This window comes from Vombatus ursinus, unplaced genomic scaffold, assembly GCF_900497805.2.
Source record: "Vombatus ursinus unplaced genomic scaffold, bare-nosed wombat genome assembly UNPS02014813.1, whole genome shotgun sequence".
NCBI classification, from domain to species: domain Eukaryota; kingdom Metazoa; phylum Chordata; class Mammalia; order Diprotodontia; family Vombatidae; genus Vombatus; species Vombatus ursinus.
This window is the reverse complement of record NW_020954591.1, coordinates 12,425,993-12,453,184: the sequence shown is the minus strand read 5'-3', so window position 1 is coordinate 12,453,184 and position 27,192 is coordinate 12,425,993. Positions and strand designations below refer to the sequence as shown.

The 27,192-nt window shown below is 34.8% G+C and overlaps 1 protein-coding gene across 2 annotated transcripts in view; it reads left to right on the top strand.

The window, feature by feature from the left end:
- Positions 1-27,192, top strand: part of PAN3 (poly(A) specific ribonuclease subunit PAN3) — a 139,668-nt gene that overhangs the window by 12,036 nt on the left and 100,440 nt on the right. For both annotated transcript variants that reach the window (XM_027877615.1, XM_027877614.1), the window contains exons 2-4: positions 4,727-4,848; positions 9,361-9,427; positions 11,119-11,189. In XM_027877615.1, coding sequence (XP_027733416.1) covers positions 4,727-4,848; positions 9,361-9,427; positions 11,119-11,189 — 260 coding nt within the window. The remainder of the gene's footprint in view (positions 1-4,726; positions 4,849-9,360; positions 9,428-11,118; positions 11,190-27,192) is intronic.

Genomic DNA, 27,192 nt, shown 5'->3' with positions numbered 1-27,192 from the left:
ATGTTTCAATATGTATTCAGACACCATCAGTTCTTTCTCTGGAGATGGATAGCATTTTTCATCATAAGTCCTTCAGAGTTTTCTTGAATCATTGTATTACTGAGAATAGCTAAGTCATTCACAGCTGACTATCTTACAATATTGCTGTTACTTGGTACACAGTGCATTTCACTTTGCATCAGCCCATGCAGGTCTTTCCAGGTTTTTCTGAAAGCATCCTGTTCATCATTTCGTATAGTCATAACTGCTTTTGATTATCCTATACCACTTGGACAAAGTTGTGTCTAATAATACTGTTATTAGACAAAATGTTTTAAAGTTCTAATCATCAAAAATATTGGTGCCTATTTGTGAAATGACATGTTCTCAGAACTGGAATAGATTTGATAGTTAAAAACCTCATCCTTATGCTTCAGAAGCTAGACTCATGGTTTTCTAATAGAATTTTCAGAAGAATCTTTCATTTGTGTGTGTATGATTTCTCCCTTGTCTCCTCTTAAGGCTAAATAAACATCCCCAGTTCTTTCAGCCTATATCCTTATCTCTTGAGTCCCTTCACAATCCAAGGTTGTTCTCAAGAGCAGGAGTTCTTATCCTGGGGTTCAGTCTGTGTATAGATTTCAGGGGCTCTGAACTTGGATGGGGGAAAAAAAACTATTTTTCATTGAACTCTAACTGAAGTTTAGTGTTTCATTCAGTTATTTAAAACATGATTCTGAGAAGAAATTTATGACATGTATAAGATGAGGAACTCCTTTCAGTGTCCAGACTGAAAGACAGTGCTCCAACTGTTTTGACCAGGGCAAAGTGTGTCAGGGGTATCACTTCTTTAGCCTTAGAAGTGATTTCTTCCTTATTGTATCCTAAAGTGGAATTAACTTTCATACCTTGATTACTATTACTGTTGATTCACATCAGTTTTCAGTGCACTAAAACCTATAGATCTTTTTTTGGTGCACTTTACCTTGATCTGCCTCTCCCATCTTGTAGTTGTAAAATTGATTTTTTCACTTAAATGTGAGACTTTACATTTATCCCTCTTAAATATCATTTTCTTTCGTTCCAATATTCTAGCCTGTCAAAATAATTTTGGATTCTGTCATCTATTATGCTAGCTTTCTCTCCTTTAATGTAGAAACTACTAAATATTGTGTTATTCTAACTGTGGCTCCATAATGTTGAATTGTTTCTTCCTGGCTGCTTGTAAGGTTTTCTTCATGACTTGGGAGCTCTGGAATTTGGCTATAATATTTCTGGGAGTTTTCTTTTTGGGGATCTCTTTCAGGAGGTGATCAATAGAGTCTTTCAATTTCTATTTTACCCTTTGGATCTAGAATATCAGCACAGTTTTCCTTGATAATTTCTTGAAAGATGATGTCTAGGCTCTTTTTTTTTTTAAATATCGTGGCTTACAGGTAGTCCAAGAATTTTTAAATTATCTCTCTTTGACCTATTTTCCAGGTCAGTTGTTTTCCTGAGGTATTTCACATTTTTTCTATTTCTTCATTTTTTTGATTTTGTTTTATTGTTTCTTGATATCTCGGAGTCATTAGCTTCCACTTGACCAATTCTTATCTTTAAGGAAATATTTTCTTAAGTGAGATTTTGTATCTCCTTTTCCATTTGGCTAATTCTGTTTTTTAAGGAGTTCTTTTCTTCAGTGAATTTTTGTGCCTCTTTTACCATTTGGCCAGTTCTGCTTTTCAAGGCATTCTTTTCCTTATTGGATTTTTGTACCTCTTTTACCATTTGGCCTATTCTGTTTTTTAAGGTGTTAATTTTCTTCAGTATTTTTTGGTACCTCCTTTACTAAGCTGTTGACTCTCTTTTCATGATTTTCTTGCATCACTCTTAATTTCTTTTCCCAGTTTTTCTTCTACCTCTCTTAATTGATTTTTAAAGTCCTTTTTGGACTCTTCCAGTTCATATGTTTCTTGGAGGCTTTGGCTGTAGGAGCTTTGACTGTTGTCTTCTTTGGAGTGTGTGTTTTGATCTTCCTTGTCACCATAGTAACTTTCTATACTCAGAATTTTTTTTTCTGTTTTTGCTCATTTTTCCAGCCTGTTTCTTGACTTTTAACTCTATGCTAAAGTGGGGCTTTCCTTCTGGGGTAGAGAGCATACTTTCTCAAATGTTAGAGTTTTTTGTGCAGTTCTTTTCAGAGATACTTCTAGAGACCTGTAAGTTCTTCCAAGGTGGTATGTTCTAAGGAGGGGTGTGTTTACTACTCTCCTGGCCTGTGCTCTGGTCTGTGGATGACCATAAGTACTCTTTTCTTCCCTGGAAGTGTGACCAGAGTCCCTGCTCTTATGCAGCTACAAGCTCTGCTATGCTAGTGCTCCTCCTTGCCCTGGGACAGCCATCCAGGACTGTGACCTGGATCTGTGAGCAATGCAACAGAGTCTTGCCCCCAGTGCCAGCAAAGGGCTTGTAATCTCTTCCCTTACCATCTGTGGGCCGAGAGTTCCGGAAGCAGTTGCTACAGTTGCTGATTGAGGTGCTCCCAAGGTCTACTCATTTGCTGGGACCTGAGTGTGCTAGTGTGGCCTACAACTGGACTGTGCTCCACTCTTACCAGTGCAGCAGACCTTTCCTGTCGACTTTCTAAGTTGTCATGAGCTGGAAAATTGTTTCACCTCATCCTTTAGTGGGTTCTGCTGCTTCAGAATTTGTTTTGAGGCATTAAAGTTATTTGGAGGGGAATTAGGAAGTGCTCAGGCAAGTCCCTGCCTTTTTTTCACTTTCACATCTTTGCTGTAAAATTTTTGTATTACTTCATTGTCTTTGGTACCTTTTAGCAAAAGTTTCCCTGATTATCTCTTTTAATTAGGTCTAGTTTTTGCTTTTGCTTTGTCTGAGATCATGGTTGCTACCCCTCCCCCCCCTTTTTTTTTTTTAAAGTTCAACTGAAGTATATTAGATTCTACTCCAGCCCTCTGTTTTAACTCTCTGTGTCTTTCTGTATTGTTGGATTCTGATTTTTAATCCATTCTGCTATCTGCTTCTGTTTTATGGATGAGCTTATCCCATTCACATTCACAGTTACAATTACTTTGTATTGCCCTCCATCTTGTTTTCTTCTGTTTCTTCTCTTTTTATTTTGCCCCTCCTCAAAGTCTATTTTGCTTCTAACCACTGACTCCCTTAATCAGTCATCCCCTTCCCCTCTTTATTGGGTAAGTTACATTTCTGTATGCCACAGAGCGTGTATATATATTCTTCCCTCTTTGAATCAGTTCTAATGACATTGAGGTTCAAGTATTGTCAACCTCCACCCCTCGTTTTTCCCGCCACTGTAAAAACTCGTCCTTGTGTAACTCTTTTATGTGAGGACATTTTCCCAGTTCTACCTCTCCCTTTCCCCCAGTACAACCTTCTTTCTTGCCCTATTAAATTTTCTAGGAGATCGTTCCAACATAATTGACATATCCATTCTCTCTATGTAAACTTGTAACTGCCTTAATAGTGATAAAATTCTTAAGGAGATACATGTATCATCTTCCCATATAGGAATATAAACAGTTTAACTTCATTAAGAAACTTAGGTTTACTCTTTCATGTTTACCTTTTTATGCTTCTCTTGAGTATTGTTTTTGAATGTCAGATTTTCTGTTTAGCTCTGGTCTTTTCATCAGGCATGCTTGGAAGCCCTTTATTTCATTGAATGTCCATTGTGAAATGGCTAAATTCTTCAATGTCGCCTCTTAACATGTACACTGTATGTATCAAAAAGTAAGAGGTGTGGCTATACAGTATTGAAACAAATTTTCATGTGAGGTTTATGCTTCACTCAAACGTACTAGTATGTTTCAGTTTGTATCAAATTGTCCAGTCTTATGCTACTATATATGTGTATGTTATCTTGGGTCAGCATAAAAAGAAGGTACTTTTCTTTAGAGCAAAAAATTTATATCACATTTTCTGAGAAGTTAAAAGAATCTGAAAGTATTCTTGGACTTGTTGATGAAACTTGCTATCTCTCAAATAGCCCAAAATAAACTATGCAGTGTCAGTATCAAACCAATAACAGTATTAAACTCTTGTCATGGAAAACTTATCCGAGATTCAGAAATTTTTGCATGTGAAAATCACAAAGGAAGACAGTGTTGATTTGTTACACTGATATCAATGACATTGTTCATACAGAACTGACTCCACAGTGCCAAGCAGTCAGCCTGGCTCATTTATATAGAAATTCTTAACCTTTTAAGGGAGTCGCTGTACAAGAAAAAAAGTTGACTGGTGGTACAGTGATTGACATTGTTATCATGACAATGTAATGTCCCATATAGTGTAACAGCTGTGAAAGTTCTTGATAAAAAATATTACCCACCTTGATTTTGTCCACTGTGTTCACTATATTTGGCTCTGAATGTTTTTTGGCTGTTTTCAAAAATCCAACCATTGAGGATTTTTAAAAGAGTGCATCTCTAAAAGTAGTTCTAAGAGAAGAGTTCTCACAAGGCAGTGAGCAGAGAGAGGCAGCATCGCTGGAATAAGTACATGGCTCCCCTGGGTTACTACTTCAGAGGGGGCAACTCTTATCTGGATGTGTAAGTTTTTGATACATTTATTTAAAAAACAACAACCTCATTCCTTTATAGTCACACCTCATGTTGCCATTCAAATGAAATATTTCCATATTATTTTCTTAGGACAGAGAAATTAGATCAGTCTCATTCTATAAATGAAAACATTAAACAATTGAATTTTCTTTCTATTTCAGTTCCTGGAATAGATGGAGGTGCTTTAACTGATAGTACTCTCACAGATTCCTATTTCAGCACCAGCTTTGTTGGAGTCAATGGATTTGGAAGTCCTGGAGAGAACAAGTTTCCCATGATGCAGGTAATGTTAGCAAGAATTTACTATAATTACTGTATTATTTTTCAGTAGTTGATATTTTCTTTTATGTTATCCATGGTTTGACTGCTGGAGAGTAGTCTTCACTTAGGCTTTAAATCAGAGAAGAGGGTCTGTACCTGCAGGTCGGTCTGTTCTTAGGTATAGGTAGTAACTGTGGTTACATAATATAGTATGTCTTCCTGCCCTTTCCCTCTCCCCCGCAAAACCCCCCCCCCCCAGCTCTTTTAGTTAAATCAGATTAAACTGAATATAAGGTCACTTTTGGAAGGGGAAAGCATTCTTTAAAAATGGGTAGCCCAAAGGTGGGCAGGCACATATAGATTTGAGTCTCAATTTCCTCATCTGTTAAATGAGTATAGTACTTGTACTACCATGGAGAATTGTTATGTGAAACTGCATAAATGTTGAATATGGTTCTTGTTTTATTTACCCACACACTTAGAAATGGATATCGTTCTGAGTGTTGCTTCTCTAATAATGCAGATAGCAATACTGTCATGATTTCCCATCCTGTTCAATTCTTTCCTTGTCTTTCTGAGTTGTTGTATAGAGACTTCACCTGCAAAGAAAGCCGGTGGTTATCCTGTGAATATCTCCTTCATCTGTCTTTGCTGGATGCCGTTTCTGCATAGCAGGCATCTTTTAGGCACTTTTTCTCAGTCTGGATTGGATAGATTCTTTTTGTATAACTGTGAATTTCAAAAAGGAGGCTTTGTAATTTTCTGGAATTCAGTGCTCTTAGTACAGTGTCGTTGGTGATTAAGTGCATTTGAAGAACCTTACAAATAATAGGGAATATTTCTTTTATTAGCATGTATTTGTGTGTGTGTGTGTGTGTGTGTGTGTATGTATTCTATTCATTATATAAAAGAAATCTATTGGTTTTATAGATATATCTGTAAGGTAATAAAGAGAAGTACATATATTTGTATGTGTACATATATACATACATAAACACATTTTATCAGCTAGCTAGAGCTACTGTTTTCTTTTGAGTCAGTGTAGTATAGTGCATAGAGCACAGGAACAGGAGTCAGGAAATTCCTGGGTTTGAATACTATCTCTGATAGTTTTTAATGATATGACCCGTGGCAAGTCAACTTCTCTAAGTCTGAGTTTTCACATCTTTTTACGCTATCATCATTTCTTTATAGTATTTTACTGAAATACTGTCCTAACTGTAATGTTTAATGCCCAAATATTGTTTTGCCCAAAACTTTCCTTAGAAACAGATTTTGTAAGATTTCTTTTTTGCAAAGGTATGCAAAGACAACCTTTTTGTTGGGTATTTTCCTTAGCTTCTGACTTTCAGCAACATAGACAATGGGGAAGGCAACCATGTTTGCCTATCTGTACTTCTCTCTATAGCTCTTTGCCACTGTGCCACAGACCGGTCTTATAGATACTGTATTTTCACTGCAAAATTGTCATCACTGCATAATCATCACACCCTGTGTTTCAGTCCAAAAATTGGTGTAATGATTGCATGCTTATAATCATGCCACTTAAAAGGTAGATAGAGCAGCAATGTATTCACCAGTGGCATATGGATGTGCATTTCTGTCTCATGCATGGAGAGTCTAGAATTCTCAGCACACATGAATTGTCAGTATATTTCTGAAAGCTGACTTGCATGGTTTGTTTAGAGCGCTGCAATACTAATGGTTTTGTCACTGAACCCAATGAAGGAGCTTTAGGTGCAAGGGGAGCAGGTGGGCAGGCGAAGCTGCCATGAGTAAGTCATGTGATACTTGCATCTTCCTGTGCTAGCTAAACTGTACAGTTTTTTCTGCCAGTGATACAGGTTAGTAATAAATGATTTTTAAGTAATACTGGCACAAATATTTAAAAAAGCTTCACATAATGGTTGCACCCCATATTTTTTTGCCCCCCCTCCCCAAAAAGGCATAAAATCTGCCATGATTAGGTGGTAAAATATGGTATTTAGGCAGAAGAGGAAGGCCCCTTGGACTGAAATATTAGTCCCTTCATAGCTCTAATAATCATTGCCCTATTGTAACTTCATTTCTTTGGATCTAGAATGTTTTTTCATCTCCAGGAACTGTTCTTTAAAAATGTGACTATCTTACAATGAGAGTGGGAGCTGGAGTTAAACTTTTAAGTTAAAAGCTAAGGCCTTAGAAAGAGTTAATTGACAGGCCTTTGGAAGCCATAGCATTTGGGATAGGGGCTGAGGTGAGGAGAATACACATGTAGAGAAAAGGGAGGAGGGATGAGGACAGATTCTGTCTTTTTGCCTTTCTTTGTATCTCTGACCCTTAGCATAGTGCCTGCCATGTAGTAGGCATTTAATAAATGCTTATTGATTTGACTTGACATGATAGAGGAAGAGGTAAGGAAGCTCTAAAGACAAAATTCTCATTTCGTGTGCCTTTTTGTTGTGTTTTTTGGAAAGAGTAGTATACATAGCAGAACCTTGGATAGTACCATAGCTTGAAAAGTGGTAGTCATTATTATAATGCTAACTGCTAGTGCTTCTATGATCTTCAGTGTTTATCCAGTTTTGTTATATAATGTAGTAATTCTCATCTATGAAATATTTCATTTCAATTTGTCAAATATAAAGAAATGTTGTTTAATATCCTTTGTGTACATATTTTTAAAGATGGTATATCACCAATTTTTGGTATATTATAATATTTTCACTAGCATATTGTCCTCTTGTCAGATTAATTTGATTTATCCTAAATAATAGGGTAAAATAGTATCTAGGAGATGTCTGAAAGATCTTTGGAAGGAGAGAAAGTTGTTCTTTATAATGCTTCCATTTTCTTTTGAGTCTCATTCCTACTTCCTTGTCTAATTTGTGAGTAAAGGTTTTATCCATTATGATACATACATACATACATACATATATACATACACTTTTTTTTTTTAAGAAAAACTATCTTGTTGAGAAATGTAATACAAGACAATAAGTTATGGACATCTATTATCTCAATTGCCAATAAAGGGTTCTTGAATTAAATAAAAATCTAAGTCCTCTAAAAAATGTACAGGTAATCAAGTTTCCTGACCTAAAGTTCTAAATTGTAAATATAGATGTATCTACCAGTTATTGGAGAAGATTACTAGCTGAGTTCCATTAATAGGGAATGCTTGGCAAATAGCCAGTAGGTGTTGTTTATATCTTTGAAATGTTTTAAGGTGTTTTAGCCAATTTTTTTTCATTTATCACATTTGGGGGGAATTTATAGAAAATATTCCTGTTTATATTATTTTAGATTAGATAGATTATGATTATGTTTAATCTGAAAAAATTTTGAAACATTTTGAAATGATGTTCCATAGATTTTAAGCTGAAAACAATTATCATAGTGAAGATGTTGCTGGTATTCTTTCTTGAATTGCTTCATTGATATAATCCACTTAGTTTGAGTTTAATGGGAAGGTAATGTTTTTTGAGAGGGAAGGGATGATAAAATTTCTTTATGTACATTTAAGAGGGAGATTTGGCCTTTAGAATGTTTCATGGCAGGAAGGCGTAACTCTCTAGTGCCATTCACAGTGATCTACACACATCAGAATGTGCATACATAGCTTAGTGGGAAGGACAAGCAGAGGCTTGTAGTCATCCACAGTGCAGCAGAATGTATGATGTTACGCCTCTCTGTGGAATGAATTACTTGCTAGTGAAGAACTCTGTAGAAAGTCGGAGGTATAATTTATAGGCAGTATATCATGTGAATTGCTGCTGGGTAGATGGTGAACAGTGAATGGATCTCTCTATTCACATATCATGACATATATCCATATATGAGGCTCCGTTGAAGGAACTGGGGATGTTTAGCCTGTAGACAAGATGACTTGGAGAACATAAAAGCTATTTTAAGTGTTTGAAAGTCCTTATGTAGAAGAGAAATTATTAGACTTGTCCTGTTTGGCCTTGGAGGGTAGAATAAGAAACAAGAATGGAAAGAGGCAAATAGGCACAGAAGGTCATTTAGGCTTGATGTCAAGAAAAGTTTTCTAACAGTTTAAAGGTGGATTGGGTTGCCTTGAAGGGGTGAATTCTCTCCTTGGAGGTCTTCAGACAGATGACCACTTGTTGGGTATGTTACAGTGAGGATTGTGTTCAGTACAGTGTGGAATGGATGGTTGAGTTGCCTTTCAACTCATTCTGTGAGGCTTTAATTCATACTTTGGATCCCATGGGCCTGTGAATAAGTGGGAGGATGAAAGTTCAGTAAACTGAACCAGTTGTCTGGTTATTTGGACAAAGATGGAAAAACTGAAACAAAGGATTGCTGTTTATTTAGGTATTTATTAGCTCTTCACTTGCATTATGATGAGCAGTGGCAGATGTGAATGTGAATTATGGAAAAGTACAAGTTCCATATCTATGTTTTATGATGAAAAATAACCTATGTGCATTTACTGAATATATTATTGACTGTTACTGACTCAGTTAACTTTTTGTTAACTTTCTTATATCCCAGTTCCGTATAAAGCCCTGTATCTATTATTTTTCAGAGGATGACTAATAGCAGCAGCTCCCCAAGTCTACTTAATGACAGTGCCAAGCCATATGCCAGCCATGGTAAGAACTGAAACTTTTCAAAGGATGTTCAAATAGCTTCAAAACCACTGATCTATAAGTCCTCATGCTATGTTTCTAAATCAGCAGAAAGGGTAAAAATTCTTATATTAACATTTATCAGTATTTTCTGCATTGCATAATTCAAGACTTCTTAAAAAATTGCTTTGGATTATAATTTTAAACAACTGATATGATTTTTAAATTTCAGCTTTTTCCCCCCATTTCAAATAGGGGGAAAATAACTTCATTAAATATTGAATAAAATACACTAATCACTAGGTTGTGACTTTGAAATATTGGAATCATGTGGTAGCATGAACTGGAATAATGTCACCAGTTTTTGAGGTGATTTTATTTTAAATATAAACTAGTAGTGCTATATTATATATTTCCCCTTTTTCTTTTTGGTGCTTTTGGGGTAATCTGTTTGGATTTCCCCCCGTTTTGTATTACTAGTTATTTTACACTAGTAAGCTAATATTAATAGTAGCAATTAGTAATTCAAGTATGCCCTGTTAAAAATATTAAGTCATTAAACAGCTAAATTATGGAGTGATTATATTTTAAAGGATTGTGTTCTTTATGCAAATCTAAATATTAATTTATGAATTCCTTAAAAACCTGATAGGACAGAGAAACATAAATGTTAGGCTATTGGTAACTGAAGATTAACAAATCACAATTGAAGACAACATTACAATATAAATTGTTAGATAAATAGGATTTGATATACATTTAATTTTATGAAACAGCTAGGTTTGTAATATACTTTTCAGTTACCTTTTTTAGTAACACTCAGCTGTAGAGGATTAGAATTTTTGATTAGGAAAATTTCATGATTTTATTTGAACAATGCTTCAAAACATCTGGATTTTGATGTAGAGGGGAGGCAGTGTGATACAGTGAGTAGAGCACTGATTCTGGAGTGACGAGAATTTGAATTTAAATCTTGTCTGACTGTTCTGCCTCTGTGACCTTGGGTAAGTCCCTTATACTCTCTAGGCCCAGGTTTTTTGATCTTTAAAAATGAGGGAGTTGGAGATCCCATCTAGTTTTTGGTCTTTTTCCAGTGATCTGATGTTTGTCTATTTAGGCTCAGTTCTTACCTTCTTGGTATGGAAATCAAACTTACAATGATTGTAAAATATAGGAAAATATAGATTAGTTTATATAAAAGATGTAATCTAAATAGTATGGAATTTCAGAAAAATACAGCCTGGAATTAAATGGCACAATCTTTAAAAATAGCCTCGTAATTGACAGTTAAAATTTGTTTTAGCCATCAAAATTATCTTTGTTCCTTCTACATTTATTAGTATTATTCCTTCCTTTTTTTCAACTTGTCATTTGGCTAAAATGATTTTTTTTCCCGCAAATATTTCTACAAGCATATATCTTTGAAGTCAGTTATGTACCTGATTTTTCTTTTAAGCTCTGAAGTACATATATATATATACATTTAGGCAGGATTATGTAATTGTTCTGAAGTATTAGACTAAACACGGATTTGATTAATTCAATTTAGAACTAGCACAATATGCTGAATCATAAAACTTAATTTGTATAATTTTGGTTATGGGCATGTCTTTTTTTTTTTTTTGCTATGATAGATATTTGCTTTTTGAAAAATTTAGGGATACATTATTGTGTAAGGTTGTAAGGTAGAAACTTTATTGTAACTTACTTTCCAGATCCTTTAGGTTCACCTGGTTCATCCTTGTTTAATGACTTTGGTGCCCTCAGCATCTCTCAGAGGAGGAAGGTAGGTTTCTTTTAGATTTTGATATAAAATGATTGAAGAATTCAAATATCTTGTAAATATTTGGTGAGGTAGGGCTCATTAGCTTTACTTAAAAAGTGGAGAAAGATACTTCATGGGATGCATTGTTGCTTCCTTTGCCTTTTCATTCACATCTTTTCTATGTGTGGAGTTTCCTTTGACCTTTGAGCATGGAATAGATAAACTATGGTATGTTGGGACAAAATTCTTGCTACTTACCTTTTTTTTTGTTGCCATTTTGTTTATTTTAACATACACTCTTCAGTTTAGTACATGATTTTGTCATACTGGAATGACTTTTTTCTATTAATGTAAGCTTTTCTAGATATCATCTTTTGACCATGTTTTATGACTGTCTTGCTTTGTTCGGGTTTCAAAGATGCTATTTTTAACTTAAACTCTTGAAACTACTGAACAACAATTACACCACAAAAAGAGCTTAAAATTTTTGTATCTTTAAGCAAATATAGTAACATTGTGTTTTTAAGCCATTTAAAATTATTTTAGAATTGACTACTTAATTTTTAAATATCTAAAGAAGAATTTAGATGTCAGTAGAGCACTATAAAAGCACCGCATCTGTTGCTAGTTATTTGAAAGTGTTACAGTTTTTTGAAAAATAGAAGTCAAAGATTTTATTATTTTTCTCCATGTTGGATTTTGTTAGTTAAATGTTGTTAGTAAAAGAATGAATTATCTAGAGTGGACTGTCTTTTTGTTTTTGTTCTCATTAACATTTGAGCTGTATAAATGGCTAGAAATGTATTTGGAAGTGACTGTTTGGATCAGGATGCCAGGAGAAGGAAAAAGTATGCATGATAATTTTAACTTTAGAAAAAGAGACTTTTTGATATGCCTGTGATCTCTCTCATAGCTAGAAAATCTAGATCACCCAGCCTTCTTTGAGGTTCTTTTTTTTTTTTTTGTTCCATAGACACAAATCATAGATACCTGCCTTTTCCAGAGCAGCTCACTGGCAGCTTTATTTGTTAATTAAAAAGGGAATGGGGCAGCTCGGTGGTGCACTAGATAGGCACCAGCCCTGGATTCAGGAGGACCCGAGTTCAAGTTTGGCCTCAGACACATAACACTTACTAGCTATGTGACCCTGGGCAAGTCACTTAACCCAATTACCTAGCCAAAAAAAAAAAAAAGTTAAAAAGAGAACCAAGTACTAGAAAGTAAGTGCAAAACAAAAGCTGCTGAATAACCCAAATACTAGGTGGTTCAAAACTGAAGGTGTGTTACTTAAAGGAGAGCTTTGCAGTTAGAGCCTCTTTACTCTAGACCTCACCCATAGTTATAATGTGTGTTTGTGGGTTTTCTTCACTAGCTGATAAAAGTAGAGTGGAGAGTAAAAGAGAGTGCCTACAAATAGTACCACTGAAAAGCATGAGAAGTAGCAGCAGACAGCATAGCAAGGGCAGACAAAGAAGCTGTAAAGATCAGACATAAGAAATAGGACAAGCACAATATAGGACTACTTTGTATTAGTTACAAATAGTCTTACATATCTTAGTGGACCCTGAGGGCATCATTTTTATTAGGGCACTGGATATAACATTTGATGTCCTTAATGACAACCTTCAGTTATCAAGAAAAAGTTTAAATTACATTTTACTTTGTTTAAGATGACGGAGAAATATATAATTTAGATAGATAACTTTATCTGAGAAATATAAAAGAATATAGAAAGCTATATGAAGTATTACGAAATAAAAACAGAACCAGAAGATCAGCAAATAAATGATTGAGTCGTGGTTTCAGTGGGGAAACAGAATCAAAGGAGACTTAGAAGAAGGTAATAACAGAATGATTGCTATAGATGTCTATGTTGAAATTCATTTAAAAAATTGATTTATACATATGAGTTTGGTTTTTTGTTTAAATTTCAGATTAAAATTAATATTTTTAAAAATCTGCCCAAATTGATCAAAATAAAGTTTGGTATTAAAAGGGCCAAATCCATAGATATTTGGAATACTTAATTTTCTGATAGACTTATTCTTCAGTGACACTTGATGGTTGAGGTTTATTAGTGGGTACTAGAATATGACAAGGTATCAGAGTTGTGCAGAAGCTAAAAAGAAAAAATCGCCCAGAAAAGTGGGAAATTGCCAAGGAAAAGTAAAAGGAAATGCCATAATTGTTTTAAGGATAAGTTGCTTTTTAAAGTTATAGATGAGAGATAGCATGATAACAGTAGCTGCAGGAGATACCTGTCCTCAAAGCCAGGAATACTTGGAGTCACGAACCTCTCAGTGCTCTAGGTAACTGTCTAAGACTGTAAATAGTAGAGAAAGTGCTGACCTGCATCTATAGAGGGAATTTCCTAACCTGAGAGTCACAGCTCCAGGCTTTACCCCACTTCCTTGATTTTAAAAATAATTTTGAGGTACATCTCACTAAAAAAAATCCCTAGGAAACGTTCTTAGCTTTGTAGAATTATAGATTATCTAATCCACCCCTTTTAGTTTATAGATGAAATTGAAAGTGAGAGGTTAAGTGATTTACCCAGGGTCCCAGAGGAAAATCCAGCATTGGAACTCAGGTTACCTGAATTCCAAGTCCAGCCTTCTTCCACTGTCCATGCTGGCCCCTTCACTTATGTAAAGCAAAAGAGGAGACTCAATTAGCATATTTCCCCAGCCTAATAGAGAAGAAAGGCTGATAACCAAAAACAAGGGAAATTTTTTTTTTGACCCATATGTAACAGTGATTTAAGCATAGCAAATATCAGTTACATGAGGGTAGGAAGCCAAATTAGAATAGAGAAGTATTCTTAAGAAAGTAATATTTTGAATTAGGGTAGATTGATGGTATCTAGTTATTATAAAGCTACTAACTCTAAGCTTTGAGGAAACAGAAGTCCCTGAAGATTAGAAAAGGGCAAATACAATGATATCTGTCCCTGATCCCTTACTCTTTAGTCTCTAAATTAAAGACATTAAGGAATCAGTTTTCATCCACATAAAAGATTACAAAGTGCATGGAGATCTGTTGTTCAGCTTAGGTTGAGGAGAGAATCATGCCAAACTAATTTACCTTCTTTGTATGATAAATACAACCAGGAAAAGTGATTAATGGAATCAATTCAGTGTATTTATTACAAATAATTTTTTTAGATTTACAAAAAAAAATTGCAACATGGTTTCTATCCTTAGAGGAACTTTGGAACCCCAATAGAAAGGCTATAAAAATACTTACAAGTGCAAATGAATGCTAAGTGAGTATCAGGTAGAAAAGTAATAGGAATCCTATTTGGAGAGATTCATGGAGGAGATTAGTTTGGGGCTCAGTTTTGAAGGTGAAAGATGTGGATTGGTAAGTGAGTCTATAAAAAAGTGTGGCTGTGGGAACTTTAGTAGGACCTTTTTTTTTTTTTCACCATTTGAAAATTGCCTAAATAAATTTTTGGAAAATGGTCTCCCCAAATCATTGTCTTAAAACTTGCATAATGTTTCCAGATTTCTTGAAAAAATACCTTCACATTGCTAAGGATCATGCCATTCACACATTTACTTTGATCTGTTCCGTCTCCTCTAGACTTCAGCACAACATTGCTCAAAAAAATTGGAGTATGGCGATCTAAAAAAGTATATAATAGGAGGGCTGAATGGTCTGAAAATAATACCAAAAAAACTCAAACCACCCAGTTACCCAGGAGGAGTCTTCAAAGACTTAACAAAAACCTAAGAACACAAAAGAACCTAACAAAGAATCCTAAAAACAAACAAAACAAAAAGAAATAAATGATTTGGCAGAAATGAGAAGGCATTAGAGAATAAAATACTGCATTTTATTATTGGAAATGCTTAGATATAGAATTGAGAAAAGTCTAAGTGCACAGTATTGTAAGAGATGAGGACGTCCCTATGAACAACAAACACAATGAGTTTTGAAGTAGGGATAGCTCAGTTAAGAATACTGTGAAAATAAAATCCCTTTCTTAAAAGTTGACTATGTTTTAATAAAAGAAAAACCACAGCAGAATCTTTCTGAGTCACACAGAGCAGTGTGTTACTTTACATAATTTTAATTGCTCCCGCCATTTGCATGTATACAGCAAAACATTATCTTGCCCTGATTCTGTGAGTTCACCCTAGGAAGAATTGAGAAGACTTTAAAGTTTATTTTTAGACTCTCTAACTTCTCCTTTATAGTCTTATTGTTTTTCTTCCTTTAGCTAGTGACCAGTGCCCTTCTGTTTTCTAAATTCCTCTTTCCTATCAAAATAGGAAAGTATTATATGGCAATTATTTATGTTTATTGGTTGGTTAGTCTTTTTATGAGAATATCTAAGTCAAAATATTACTTCAGCTCGGTATTATGATGCTTAAAATTTTATTTCTACCCATAAAATGAAAGTTTATGTCCCTGTTAAAGAAATTCTGGGCATTGGTAAACAGAATTGTTGTTTTTAAATAGGTCAGGGAGGCAAAGCCTTGAAATCATATTACATTAAGATATTAAACTAATCCTTTAAGTCTTATACATACATACTGAGGTCAGTCTTGATCACAGTTATGATTTAGTCCTTTTGGATATATTTCCCCTGGGATAAGTGGCAGTCAGAAAAAAGTGATTTTATCTTTACCATCCTAGAGGGCCTCTTGTTCTCTTGGGCAAGAGGAGGCTGGTTCAACTCTGGTGCTAGAGGCCTATCACTTGGAGCAGATGGAGGGAGAGGAAGATGGAAGTGGGAGGTGGGGGGTTTTGAAATATGTTCAATCATTATCACAGGTATCCTTAAAAGGCTTCCTCCTTCCAGAGTTTCTCCAGTCTTGGTAAAGTTAGGTTTCTATTCCTTTTCCCTTAATTTTAACAGCTCCTTTCTTCTCCCCTTGCTTCAAGACTTCCCAGATGGAACTTATTATTTTAGTATTTTATAGCATTTTTCACCAGGAATATATCATTCTTGTACCTTCTTTATTATTTCTACTTCCAAGTAATGAAATTTCTGATGCAGTGTTCTATTGGGTCATGAATTGTCTTAAGTCATTTCACAAACTAAAAATGATGTTGGCATGTACTTATAGAATTATGGCATGCTGGGAAATTATAAAGCTGGGAAATAATCTTTCCTTTACCCTAGGTCAGTCTCTTTTTATAGAATATCATGTCTAAGTTTGGTCTCTCCATTCTTTAAAGGATAAAGAGAAAATTGAAAAACAGAAAACAACCATTCTTAAAATGATAGAAGATAGTGCCTATAAGGAAACTTTTAAAGACTTGTAGTTAGTTAACCTGGAGAAGAGAAAGCAAACAGATTAACTTTTGCTGTTATCAAGCACATTTGGAGTGAAGAGTTTGTTGACAGTTCTCTTCATCTTTATAGGTGATTAAAAGATATAAACAAGTTAAAAAAAATAACTGACATTTATATCTCACTTTAAAGTTTGCAGAAGTATTTGCATAAACCAGGCTTCACAGCCCTGAGAAGTAGGGGCTTTAGGTATTATCTGCATTTTTCAGATGAGGAAACTGGCTCAGGATAAGCAACTTGCCTACCCATGGTATACATAGGTAGTGAGTATCAAGAGACTGCATTTGGACCTAAAGCTTCCACTTCAAGTCTAGCCCCCTATCTACTATGTCATGCAACAGAGCAAAACTAACTGATCTGTGCAAAGTTTAACTGGTGACTTCAGGCAAATTAACACTTAAATGAACAGGCATTTATTAGGTGCCAGCTGTATTTTAGGCACTGTGCTTAGGCCCTCAAGATACAAATTCCAAAGTGAGTCAGACCTTGCCTTCAAGAGGCTTATATTCTAATGCTATGGTAGACCTTTTTTCATTTCTGAGGTTGATTTAAGTACTGATTTAAGTAGCTGTAAAGTTATCATCCTTTGAAACATTTATGAAGTTAAAGACCCCAAAGTCTTGCATATTTTAAGCATTTGTGTACCTGAACACAGCTAGATCAGAAATCATGCATCATAACATAAACTCCTTTTAAACTTTAAATCTGTATCATGTGCCAAAGAAGAGATATGGGAAGACACCATCCCCCTCACCTTTGGAGAGTTTGATATCTATGGGCAGGAAAATGCTGGAGCCAGCTTTTATCGCCTCTGTGAAATCCTCAGTAAGAGCATTTATACCAGAAGGCAACAAATGCTATAAATCAGGGCTTGATTTATTGTTTTGTTGATTATTTAGACTTCAAAAGTGGTGGGAAAAAATGTAGATTAAGCTTAAAAATATTCAGTGTGTATTTTTTTTTTTGAGAAGCTGGTTGTTAAACATTTCACCAGCACATTCTGTCTGTGAGTATGGAGCCTTAATATAATGGTAAATTTTTTTGATATGTCAGTCAATTTTGCTGACTTTTAAAAATCTTTTTCTTATTTTTATTATCTTTTAAATGCCTTTGATATGAGAGATGGATTTTTGGGAGGGTGAATGGAAGGCATATGAGGGGAAATTTGGGCAATGTAAAAACAAAAAAATAAATAAAATCTATTAAAAATCTGCATTAAAGAGGCCACATTTAGTAAAAACTAAAGATATGTATATTACTTAGAAGGGAAAATGTAGTAAATGAGTCTAAATAGCTAAGTGAGTCTTATATTTTGTTTTTACTAAAGAGCTGCCTCCTAAAGGTAAGGTGAAAGTATGATTAATATTGGATATATTAGTCCAGCTGGTTTGTGAACAGTGCTAATACAGCTAACCAGTGTCACTAGTGGATCCTTGCATGGTTCAATTAGTTTTGCTTTGTTCTATGACTATAGATTTAACTAATAATCTAGCCGCGTCTTATAAATGTCTGCTATTGGTAACAAGAGTACCAGGTGAGAAGGCATAAACAGACTATTATTACATAATGAGGAAAGCGGCTCGAGACATTTGAATGTCTTAGTGACGTTAGTTCAGTGTTAGCCTCTGTGTATCGGTTGTGAAAAAAAATCCCCCAATTCATCTGTAAATTGATGACCTTTGAAGCCCCTTCCAGTTCTAGAACTATAATTTTATGATCCCCTAAAAAGAAAACTTATTCATAGCAAAAAACAAAATGAAACTCTAGGTCAAATTCTATTCTAGCAGATAGTGAAAAGCCAGAATTATTTCATTAAATTTGAATTATTGTCAGTTCAGTTATAGGTAACTTACACATTACTACAGTGTAGACTCAGGGTGATGTTTATGTTTTATAGTTCAAAGAAATACTCCAGTGCAGGGGTGGGGAACCTTTGGCTTCGAGGTCACATGTGGCCCTCTAGGTCCTTAAGTTAGGCCCTTTGACTGAACAAATCCTTTTGGTTTGTGAACTTCTGTGAAGTTTGGATTCAGTCAAAGGGCTGTACTTGAGGCCACAGGTTCCCCACCCCTGCTCCAGTATCTTTGTAAAAAATTAGCAGCTTCATGAAACTTTTTGATATTTTGGAAGTTGAATTACTAGGTTGGGTGAAATAATTGTATTCTGAAAGTAGTGAGGGGGTAAATACTGCAGAATTTACTCTTAGAATTGCAGAGTTTATAGGGCCCCAGGAGGTCATCTCATGCATCTCTCAACAGAGGCATGAATCCTGTCTTCTACAACATTTCCTCCACTTGATGACCTTCAATAATTAGAAAGTCCCTACTTTCTACAACAGCCCATTTTACTTACTGACAGCTGCAATAGGAACTTTTCTTTATATCAAACCAAAAATCAGCTTCCCAGTACTTGTACCCATTGGTCCTACTTCTATCTTTTGGGACCATTCAGACCAAAGCTAAACCTTTATTCCACATGACAGTCCTCTCATTTGAAAATAGCTATTATATCTTACATAAGTTTTCTCTTTTTCTGGCTAAATGTCCCTAGTTCCTTCAACCAGTAGTATTATAGAATGTACCTGTATTTATGTCTTTTATTACAGCTGTCCCTGAGATCCTGGCCATTTTGCATTCTTCTTGACCTCTGCGTAGCCTTATTTTGATGAAAGCCTCTGTCCCTTAACTATATTTATTAATATATATGTAACTAAAGTCTCTCTCCCTCAACCCCACCGTGCTATTTGTCTTGCATAGCTTTTCCCATTTCCAGCTGGGCTTATTACTGCTTGGCTATGCCAGTGCCTTTGTTACATTACCCACTTGTCCATCTATTCTGCCTTTCTACTCTATTGGAACCCTGGGAAAGAAATACAGTTTATTGTAGTGTAGCAGAATGAACAAATAGTAAAGTAAAACACTCCTTTTGTTAAATTGGTTGCTGTATCAACTGAGACATTTAATAATTTAACTAAATTTGTTAAATGATATAATGGATAGAGAGCCTGCCTTAGAATCTAAAAGACCTGTATTCAAATCTTACCTCTGATACTTACTGACTACAAACCTGGGCAAGTTAATTAACAGCTTGGCAACTCTTTTAACTCTGTATTTTGGTACAGAGTATTTTTTGTTATTCAGTTGTTTTTCAGTCTTCGTGACCCCATTTGGGGTTTTCTTGGCAGAGATAATGGAGTAGCTTACCATTTCCTTTTCCAGCTCATTTCACAGATAAGGAAACTGAGGCAAACAGGGTTAAGTGACTTTCCCAGGATCACACAGCTAGTAAGTATCTGAGGCCAGATTTGAACTCAGGAACATGAGTCTTCCTGACTCCAGGTCTGTCCTTCTATGTATTGAGCCACCTAGCTGCTCTAGAGGTCATTTATTTATTCATTCATTCATTCATTCATTCATTCATCTATTTATTTTTAAATTTTAGGGAATGTTTGACACTTTTTTTTTTCCTTTTGGTTAGGCAGTGGGGTTAAGTGAGTTGCCCAGGGTCACACAGCTAGTAAGTGTTATGTGTCTGAGGCCAGATTTGAACTTAGGTTCTCCTGAATCCAGGGCTGATGCTCTATCCATTGCTCCACCTAGCTGCCCCTATATTTGACACTTTTATTAATTTTCAACTGCGGTGGAAAAAAATAAAATCTTTTATAAAATCTTTTACAAGTGCCATTTTCATTATGAGAGCTTGTCAGTATGTTTATATATATATTTATATAAATTCTTTTTTTTTGTTTGTTTGTTTTGTTTTGTCTGTTGGTTTCTGAAGTGCAGCAAGAGACCATTGCCACCTTGGATCAATTGAATAAAGAACAGAAAACCAAGCAGTTTCCAAATGGTTATTTTATCAGATTTTGTTTGAGCATTAAATTTATACTTGTTTTGTGATCCAAAATAGTTACCTGAAGTTTGTTACGGGTTTTTTTTTCTTATGTTTATATATATCAGACTGTCACAGTATAGATCAGGAGAGAGCTTTTGCTTTGTGCTGCCAGTTGTGGGCATTTGAATTTTACTTTGGGTTATGGGTTTTCTTTAAAGTCTATTTTTGACAATCCTCAAGAGTATTTATTTACTGGGAATTCCCTACAGCAATGAAATCACAGGTCTGGTCCAAACAACAACAAAAAAGACTATAGTTCTATCTTTAGGTTCTGTGTCCTATTTCAACTTTATTTCTGTTGTGTGGGGTTGATAGGGTGCTGTTACTAGCAAAGGTAGACATGTCTTTTAAAAACTGGGCTTTTGGGGCAGCTAGGTAGCCCAATGGACAGGAGTCAGGAGGAGAGGAGTTCAAATTCAGTCTCCGACACTTAGAAGCTGTATGACCCCAGGCAAATCACTTAATCCTGATTGCCTCTTCCCACAAAAAAAATTTTTAAAAGGGAAAAAAAGAACTGGGCTTTTGCAATTGTAATGTCAGTTAAAGGACTGAATCAGTAAATTCTGATTAAAAAATAGGACCATATGGTCACTGCTTTAGAGCTGGAAGGAGGGGGTCCTTAGAGGTCATTTGGTCCAAACCTCTGATTTTATACTTGAGGAAACTGAATCCCAGTAAGGTTAATTGATTTGTCCAGGGTTATATAAGTGGCAAAGCCAGGATTTGATTCTAGATCCCTTGTATCCAATTCCAGTACCCTTTTCTATATACCACTCTGCCTTTTCTCCTGTTAAATGTCCAAAACCTTGTTAGAATGAGGTTAGCACCAAAATTAGGTTTAGAAAATGTAATTAGGGTTATGTTTTTGAAAACTAGTATCAATCCTTTTTGATTTGTATTGAAGTTGAGAGAGGTTACTGCTCTGTGAATAGGAACTTTATACCTAACACAACAAATCAAGATAAGTAATCCTGGTGAATTCATTTTTTTCTAAGATCAGAGATTTATCACCAAGTTGGCCACAGAATGATAGTTTTTGGATGCAGACTCTTGACCATCTTGTTGAGAGTGAGAACAGTTTGCATTAATGGAAGGACCAATCACACTGAAGAGATCACATGTTTAAACTATTAAATATTTATTTGGTATGTCTGTTTTTGGTGTAGATCCTTAATTTTGTTAAAATAAATAGGTAAAAAAATAATTTTGGTTAAGGAAAGAATTTGTAGTTGGCATGAAGGATGAGAAGAATTTTTGCTTCCGTGAGATCCTGAGTGTACATTCACAAACTAGTTTATAGGACACTTTACTTTGATAGTGTGTTTTCAGTGTCAGTGTGAATATGGTAATAAATATAGTTTGGATGAAATGATTTAAGTTCTATAGTTGGGTTATAGGTTAAAAGCTAGCTAGACTTGACATTTTTTTATATTCCTCTTTTGTCTTGAAGTAAAAGTTGAGTAAGAACCCAACCATAATTTAAATGACAGTCACAGATTTTCAGAGTTGGAAAGGATCTCAGAAGCCATCAACTCCAACCTTCTGCAGTCTACTTGACAAGTAGTCATCTAGCTTTTGCTTTAAGACCTCTAAGAGAGGGAACCTCCTGTCTCTTGAAGCAGCCCATTCCATATGTAAATAGCTCCGTTAAGAAGTTTTTCCCTGACCTCAAGCCTAAATTGCCCCTTTGCACCTTCCAAACATTGCTTTCATTTCTGTCCTCCTGGGACCAAACAGAACAAAACTGATCCACTAACCATTTTTAACATGAATACTTGGAGCATTTAACATACAAAATGATCATTTTTTTTTTTGGTCATGTCATTTCCTTCCTAGTGACAAATTAAGTTAGTTGCCTACGAAACCCCTACGACATCCTGTTTCTCCAGTTACTAGTGGTATAAACTGCTATTTATTGTATGTGAGGTTAACATTCTTTTAAATACTTAGAAATGAATAAATGAAAAAGCATTTATTAAGTATGTTTATTACAAACTATTTGTTTTGCTAAGCATTGGAGATGCAAATACAAAAGACAGACAATCTGTGCCCTCAAAGAGTTTCTGATAGAGAATTTAACACATATTAGGAGGGTGGGGTTGATGTTTGGTCTGGGAATTCACAAGAATGGTGAGTGGAACCATAGTTTATTTCTAGAATCAATGCTCCAGTGTCTAGAGCAAGAGGTAAAAAGTGAAGAGTGGCAAGGATGTCATGGCATGTAAGGAAAACGTCTATTATGCATGGTCTGGTATCTGAGGCTGCCCTCAATAGGACTGAACTCAATATCCCCAGGGTGGGAGCTGGAGGTATGGTTGGGGAAGGTGCAACAATAGAACTAACCATTCATAGAAAATTGTGACTGTGGGGCATGCCTACAAAGGTTGTAATCAAAAGTAGAATCAGGCTTCTCTATAAAACCTGATTTAAAATATGATTATATGGACTGTTTTTCCTCATCCCTATCTTCCCATTGTGAGCTGTTATTAAGGTGAATAACAAAGTTTCTGATATGAAGTTTGTGATTAATTTGTAATTTAAAGGGATAGCATAAAGGTATCGATTAAAATTTAATTATGTGGTTATCTGACACTTTTTATTTTATCAATTGGCCAGTGCCTCAGGTATTGGATTTTGGTTGATTCGACTTGCAGAACTATATAAAATCTTATGTTTGGTGAAGCATAATATTTAGGCAGAACTGATGATGGGAGAAATCTAATTTCCCAAGAACTCAGTTACAAAATGGTATTGTTGTCAATGATTGCAGATCTTCATAAAGAGTTTGAAACTTTGTGTAATACTGGGTCAGCTAAGTGGTGCAGTGGATAGAGCACTGGCCCTGGAGTCAGGAGGACCTGACTTCAAATCCAGCCTTAGACATATAACATTCACTAGCTGTGTGAGTCAGGATCAGTCATTTAACCCCAACTGCCTCACCAAAGGGGGGAAAAAAACAGCAACAACAACAACAAAAAAAAAACCCTTTGTAATTCACTTGTTAAAATGTGAATGGAGAACTTACATTATAATAAGCCATTAAGGGCATTAAAATATTTGACATGCATATGTGTGAATTAAATTTCATTGCATTTAGATATTTTGGAGCATATAATTGTGTAAGTGTCTTAAGCAGTGGGTGGCCTTACAACTTTTATGAACCACAAAGTAAGTTAAAGGCGGACTAGGAATTTGAAGAATTTCCTTGCTTTTTAGGTACTGAGATTATAATTAACATACAATCTGTGTTGTTGATAGAGATGTGCTTTTGCCAATGATTTTTTGTATTTCAGATTGCTCTGTTGAAATTTGTAGTGATTGATCAGTAGCTAAAAAAACTACATTCAGGTTTTATAGTTTCTTGGGGGGCAAAAGGATACTATTAGGTGGGGTTACATCATGAAATGGATCTACAATTGTTAAATGGGCCGACAAGTGCCTAACTGGTGGTAGGTCATAATTTTGGTCTGTCTGTTCCCATTGATCCAGCCAATCCAGTTGGTTCCAGGAGGGAAGTAAGTGTAAAAGAATTAATAGCACTGAATTAGATCAGATACTAAGATTGTGGTGTGTTAAAATGATATAACCTAGAATGGATTCTTCTAATATTCTCAACATATTTTCTGTGATTCTGCTATTTAAAAATTTTATATCAGTTGTCTTTTGAACTAACATGGGATTGCTATTTCTCTAGCATATAAAAAAAAGTATGACTAGTTTAATCTACTTGGATGAAGCATTTTCCTTTTTTTTTTTTTTAACTTTTTTATTTTTTAGGCAGTTGGGATTAAGTGACTTGCCCAGGGTCACACAGCTAGTAAGTGTCAAGTGTTTGGTCTGAGGCTGGATTTGAACTCAGGTCCTCCTGACTCCAGGGCTGGTGTTCTATCCACTGCGCCACCTAGATGCCCTGAGCATTTTCCTTTTGTGAAGTGTCTAGTATTAATTTATCAGTAATTCATTAAAAAATTAAAGTCTAATCTAAACAAATGCATTAAAAGCAAAATAAAGTAGCTATCAATTAGTGCCCATTAGTATACATATTGGATACTTCCTTTTAGAAACCTGGAGTTATCATGTTAACCAGAATTTCCATACTTCAAAAGACTTGTGATTTTATTACTATAGATACTCCCTTCACCAATTCTGATTGACTCCCTCCACAGCTTAGGAGATAGTCTTCATGAGTTCTTGTGGTCAAAAAAATTCATTACTTGGTGGCCAAATCTCCAAATTTAGCTCTACTGGTCGTCTGACAATAGTCTTGAAACCTTTTCTAGCTCAGTGTAGAGCTGTTTGATTTCCTCTTTATATTCCAAATAAATATTCACAAACCTTATAATTTATCTTAATAATGGTTTATGAGAGCCAGGGATGGAGAGGTATTATATATATCAGTGTATTTTAGAACATCTTATTTAGTGGAGAAGCCAGAGCTTGTACTATTCCTGACATAGCTTTTGAGAACCCAGGGTTATACATCCTTGCTGTGATAAAGCAGTGGTTAGCTCATTAAAATAATAATTAAAACATGAAAATAACTCTCTCTCCTGGAAAAAAAAAGTTTCCCCCTTTTGTATACTGTATTTTAGCACTAGTTTTGGGTTACTGCTATTTTTGGTGATTATTTTTTATTTTGGGGGGTTTTTTTTGTTTTTTGTTTTTGTTTTTTGGTCATTAAACATTCCATGACCATCATAAAGTTGCAGGGTATTTTCAGAGAAATGACATCTGCTTTGGTTCTACATAAACAAAGATTTAGTCTTTACCAGAAAGCTTATGCCTAATGTTCTTATTTATGGTACTTTATGTATCCTGTTTTACAGTAGAACTTCATTGTAACATTGGTTTTAGAGGAAGAGTGGGGAAGGAAGGGAAAGGGAAGGGAATAAGTATTTATTAAGTGCCTTATGTATGCCAGGCACTGTGTTAAGTGTTTTTATAAATATTATCTCATTTGTTCATTTGAGGACAAGACTAATTACTATTATATAGAGTACCTGTATTATATCAAGCATTTATCATATTTAGATTGGCCAGACAAATATCATATGACCAGAAATATATCTGAATTTGTGTAACAAGCAGTCGAATTTTAATTTATGTTTTGGTGTTTTGGGTATAGATACACTGTAATTAAGACCAAAGAATGCTTTGATATATTTTTGAATTTTTTTTCCTGAGAGATCCTAATATTTAAGTTTCGGTCTTACATATTTAGATTTTCTTGGTTATTGATAGTTTTATATGTCTATGAAACTTGAACTTTTCTGACTTTCATTTGTGTCCCCTTTCGTGTAGTTCCACCAATTTTATTACTACTATTTTCTATATTTTAAGATAAAACATTGTAAGAAGTTGGGGCCTACCAACTTAAAATATATTTTCATGAAAACTTGAAAAAGGTAATAAATTGAAAAGAAAATAAATAATATGAATTGTGCTGAGCTTCAGTCTTTTCTGTATGTTTAGACCTGGTACAGATAAAATGAATTTCTTTCTAAGGTGACTAGAGCCCAAACTAGATAGGATTTTAAAATATACACTATCATTTTAAATTAATTTATGGAAGTTCGGCTACAAAATAAGTCATTCAACTATTAATTTGAGTAAATATGTTCATGCATATACAAAAACTAGCTAACTTTTTTTTCTCTTTTCTTAGGATTCAAATAAATTGAACCAGTTTGATAGCCAGAAATAATGACTTTGAGTTCGTAAAATTGGATAAAGATCATAGGCTCACAGGTCAGAGCAGGAAGGGACCTTTGAAGTCATCTAATTTAGCGCTCTTATTTTACAGATGAAGAAACTAAGACTCAGAGAAGAGAAGTAATTAGTTACAGACTTGTGCATTGTTCTTAGCACCATTAATTTAATAAAGCATTACTAATTTAGTGAAGTGCCACTAATCTGGAATAATGGAAGGAAGACCAGTTTTAGTGAAAAGTGTTTATTTTATAATATTTTTTAAAAGAAGTAAAGCCTTGTCTTCACATTTTAAAGGAGATTCTAGGCCGATTAAGTGTTTTCTATTTGTTAATCAATAGATCATGTTTCTTAACTGAATAAGTGATGATTTCTAACAGCTATCAAAAGTCCAGCCTATCCTGTGGCTTCTCTTTACTTTGTATAAATGTGTTCGTCTAGGCTTAAAAGGGACTTTATGGGTTATCTAGTCCAACCCCCTCATTTTACAGATGAGGAAACTGAGGCCCAGAGATGTGAAGTGACCCACCCAAGGTCATAGAGGTAGAAAGCAGCACAGGTGAGGTCTGAACCCACATCCTCTGACTCCAAATGAAAATTTCATAACAGTGGACCTGAGGCACTGCAAGCTCCGCAAGTATCCATGTATTTCTGAATAATTTAAGAAAGATTCAATTATGTTCACATTTTATTGTATTCACATTCATTGAAAATTGGTCATTCATGTTTGGTGCTCTGGATAATTTAGCTAATAAAAATATTTAATAATTGAGAATCAGAACACCCCTTTTCCATCATATCATATTTCCATGCATTAAGGGTAGTTCATTTCATTTGTTATTCAGAGTCATAGAACTTGGGAGCTGGAAATGGTCATCTAGTCCATATATAGATTTTTGTAGCATGGGTAGAAATAGACATTTAATTTAAGGAAGAAATGGTTATTATTAACTACTGGCCTTGGTTTTTATTGTAACTGCATTATTTCTTTTTAAATGGTTTTAATTAGTTTATTCTTGTAGTTAGATGAAACTTTCACCTTCACATCTCATCTATACTCCATATTTGTTTGAGAAGTCCCATTTTTTCCAAAGGTGCAATCTTCAAGCTAATCTT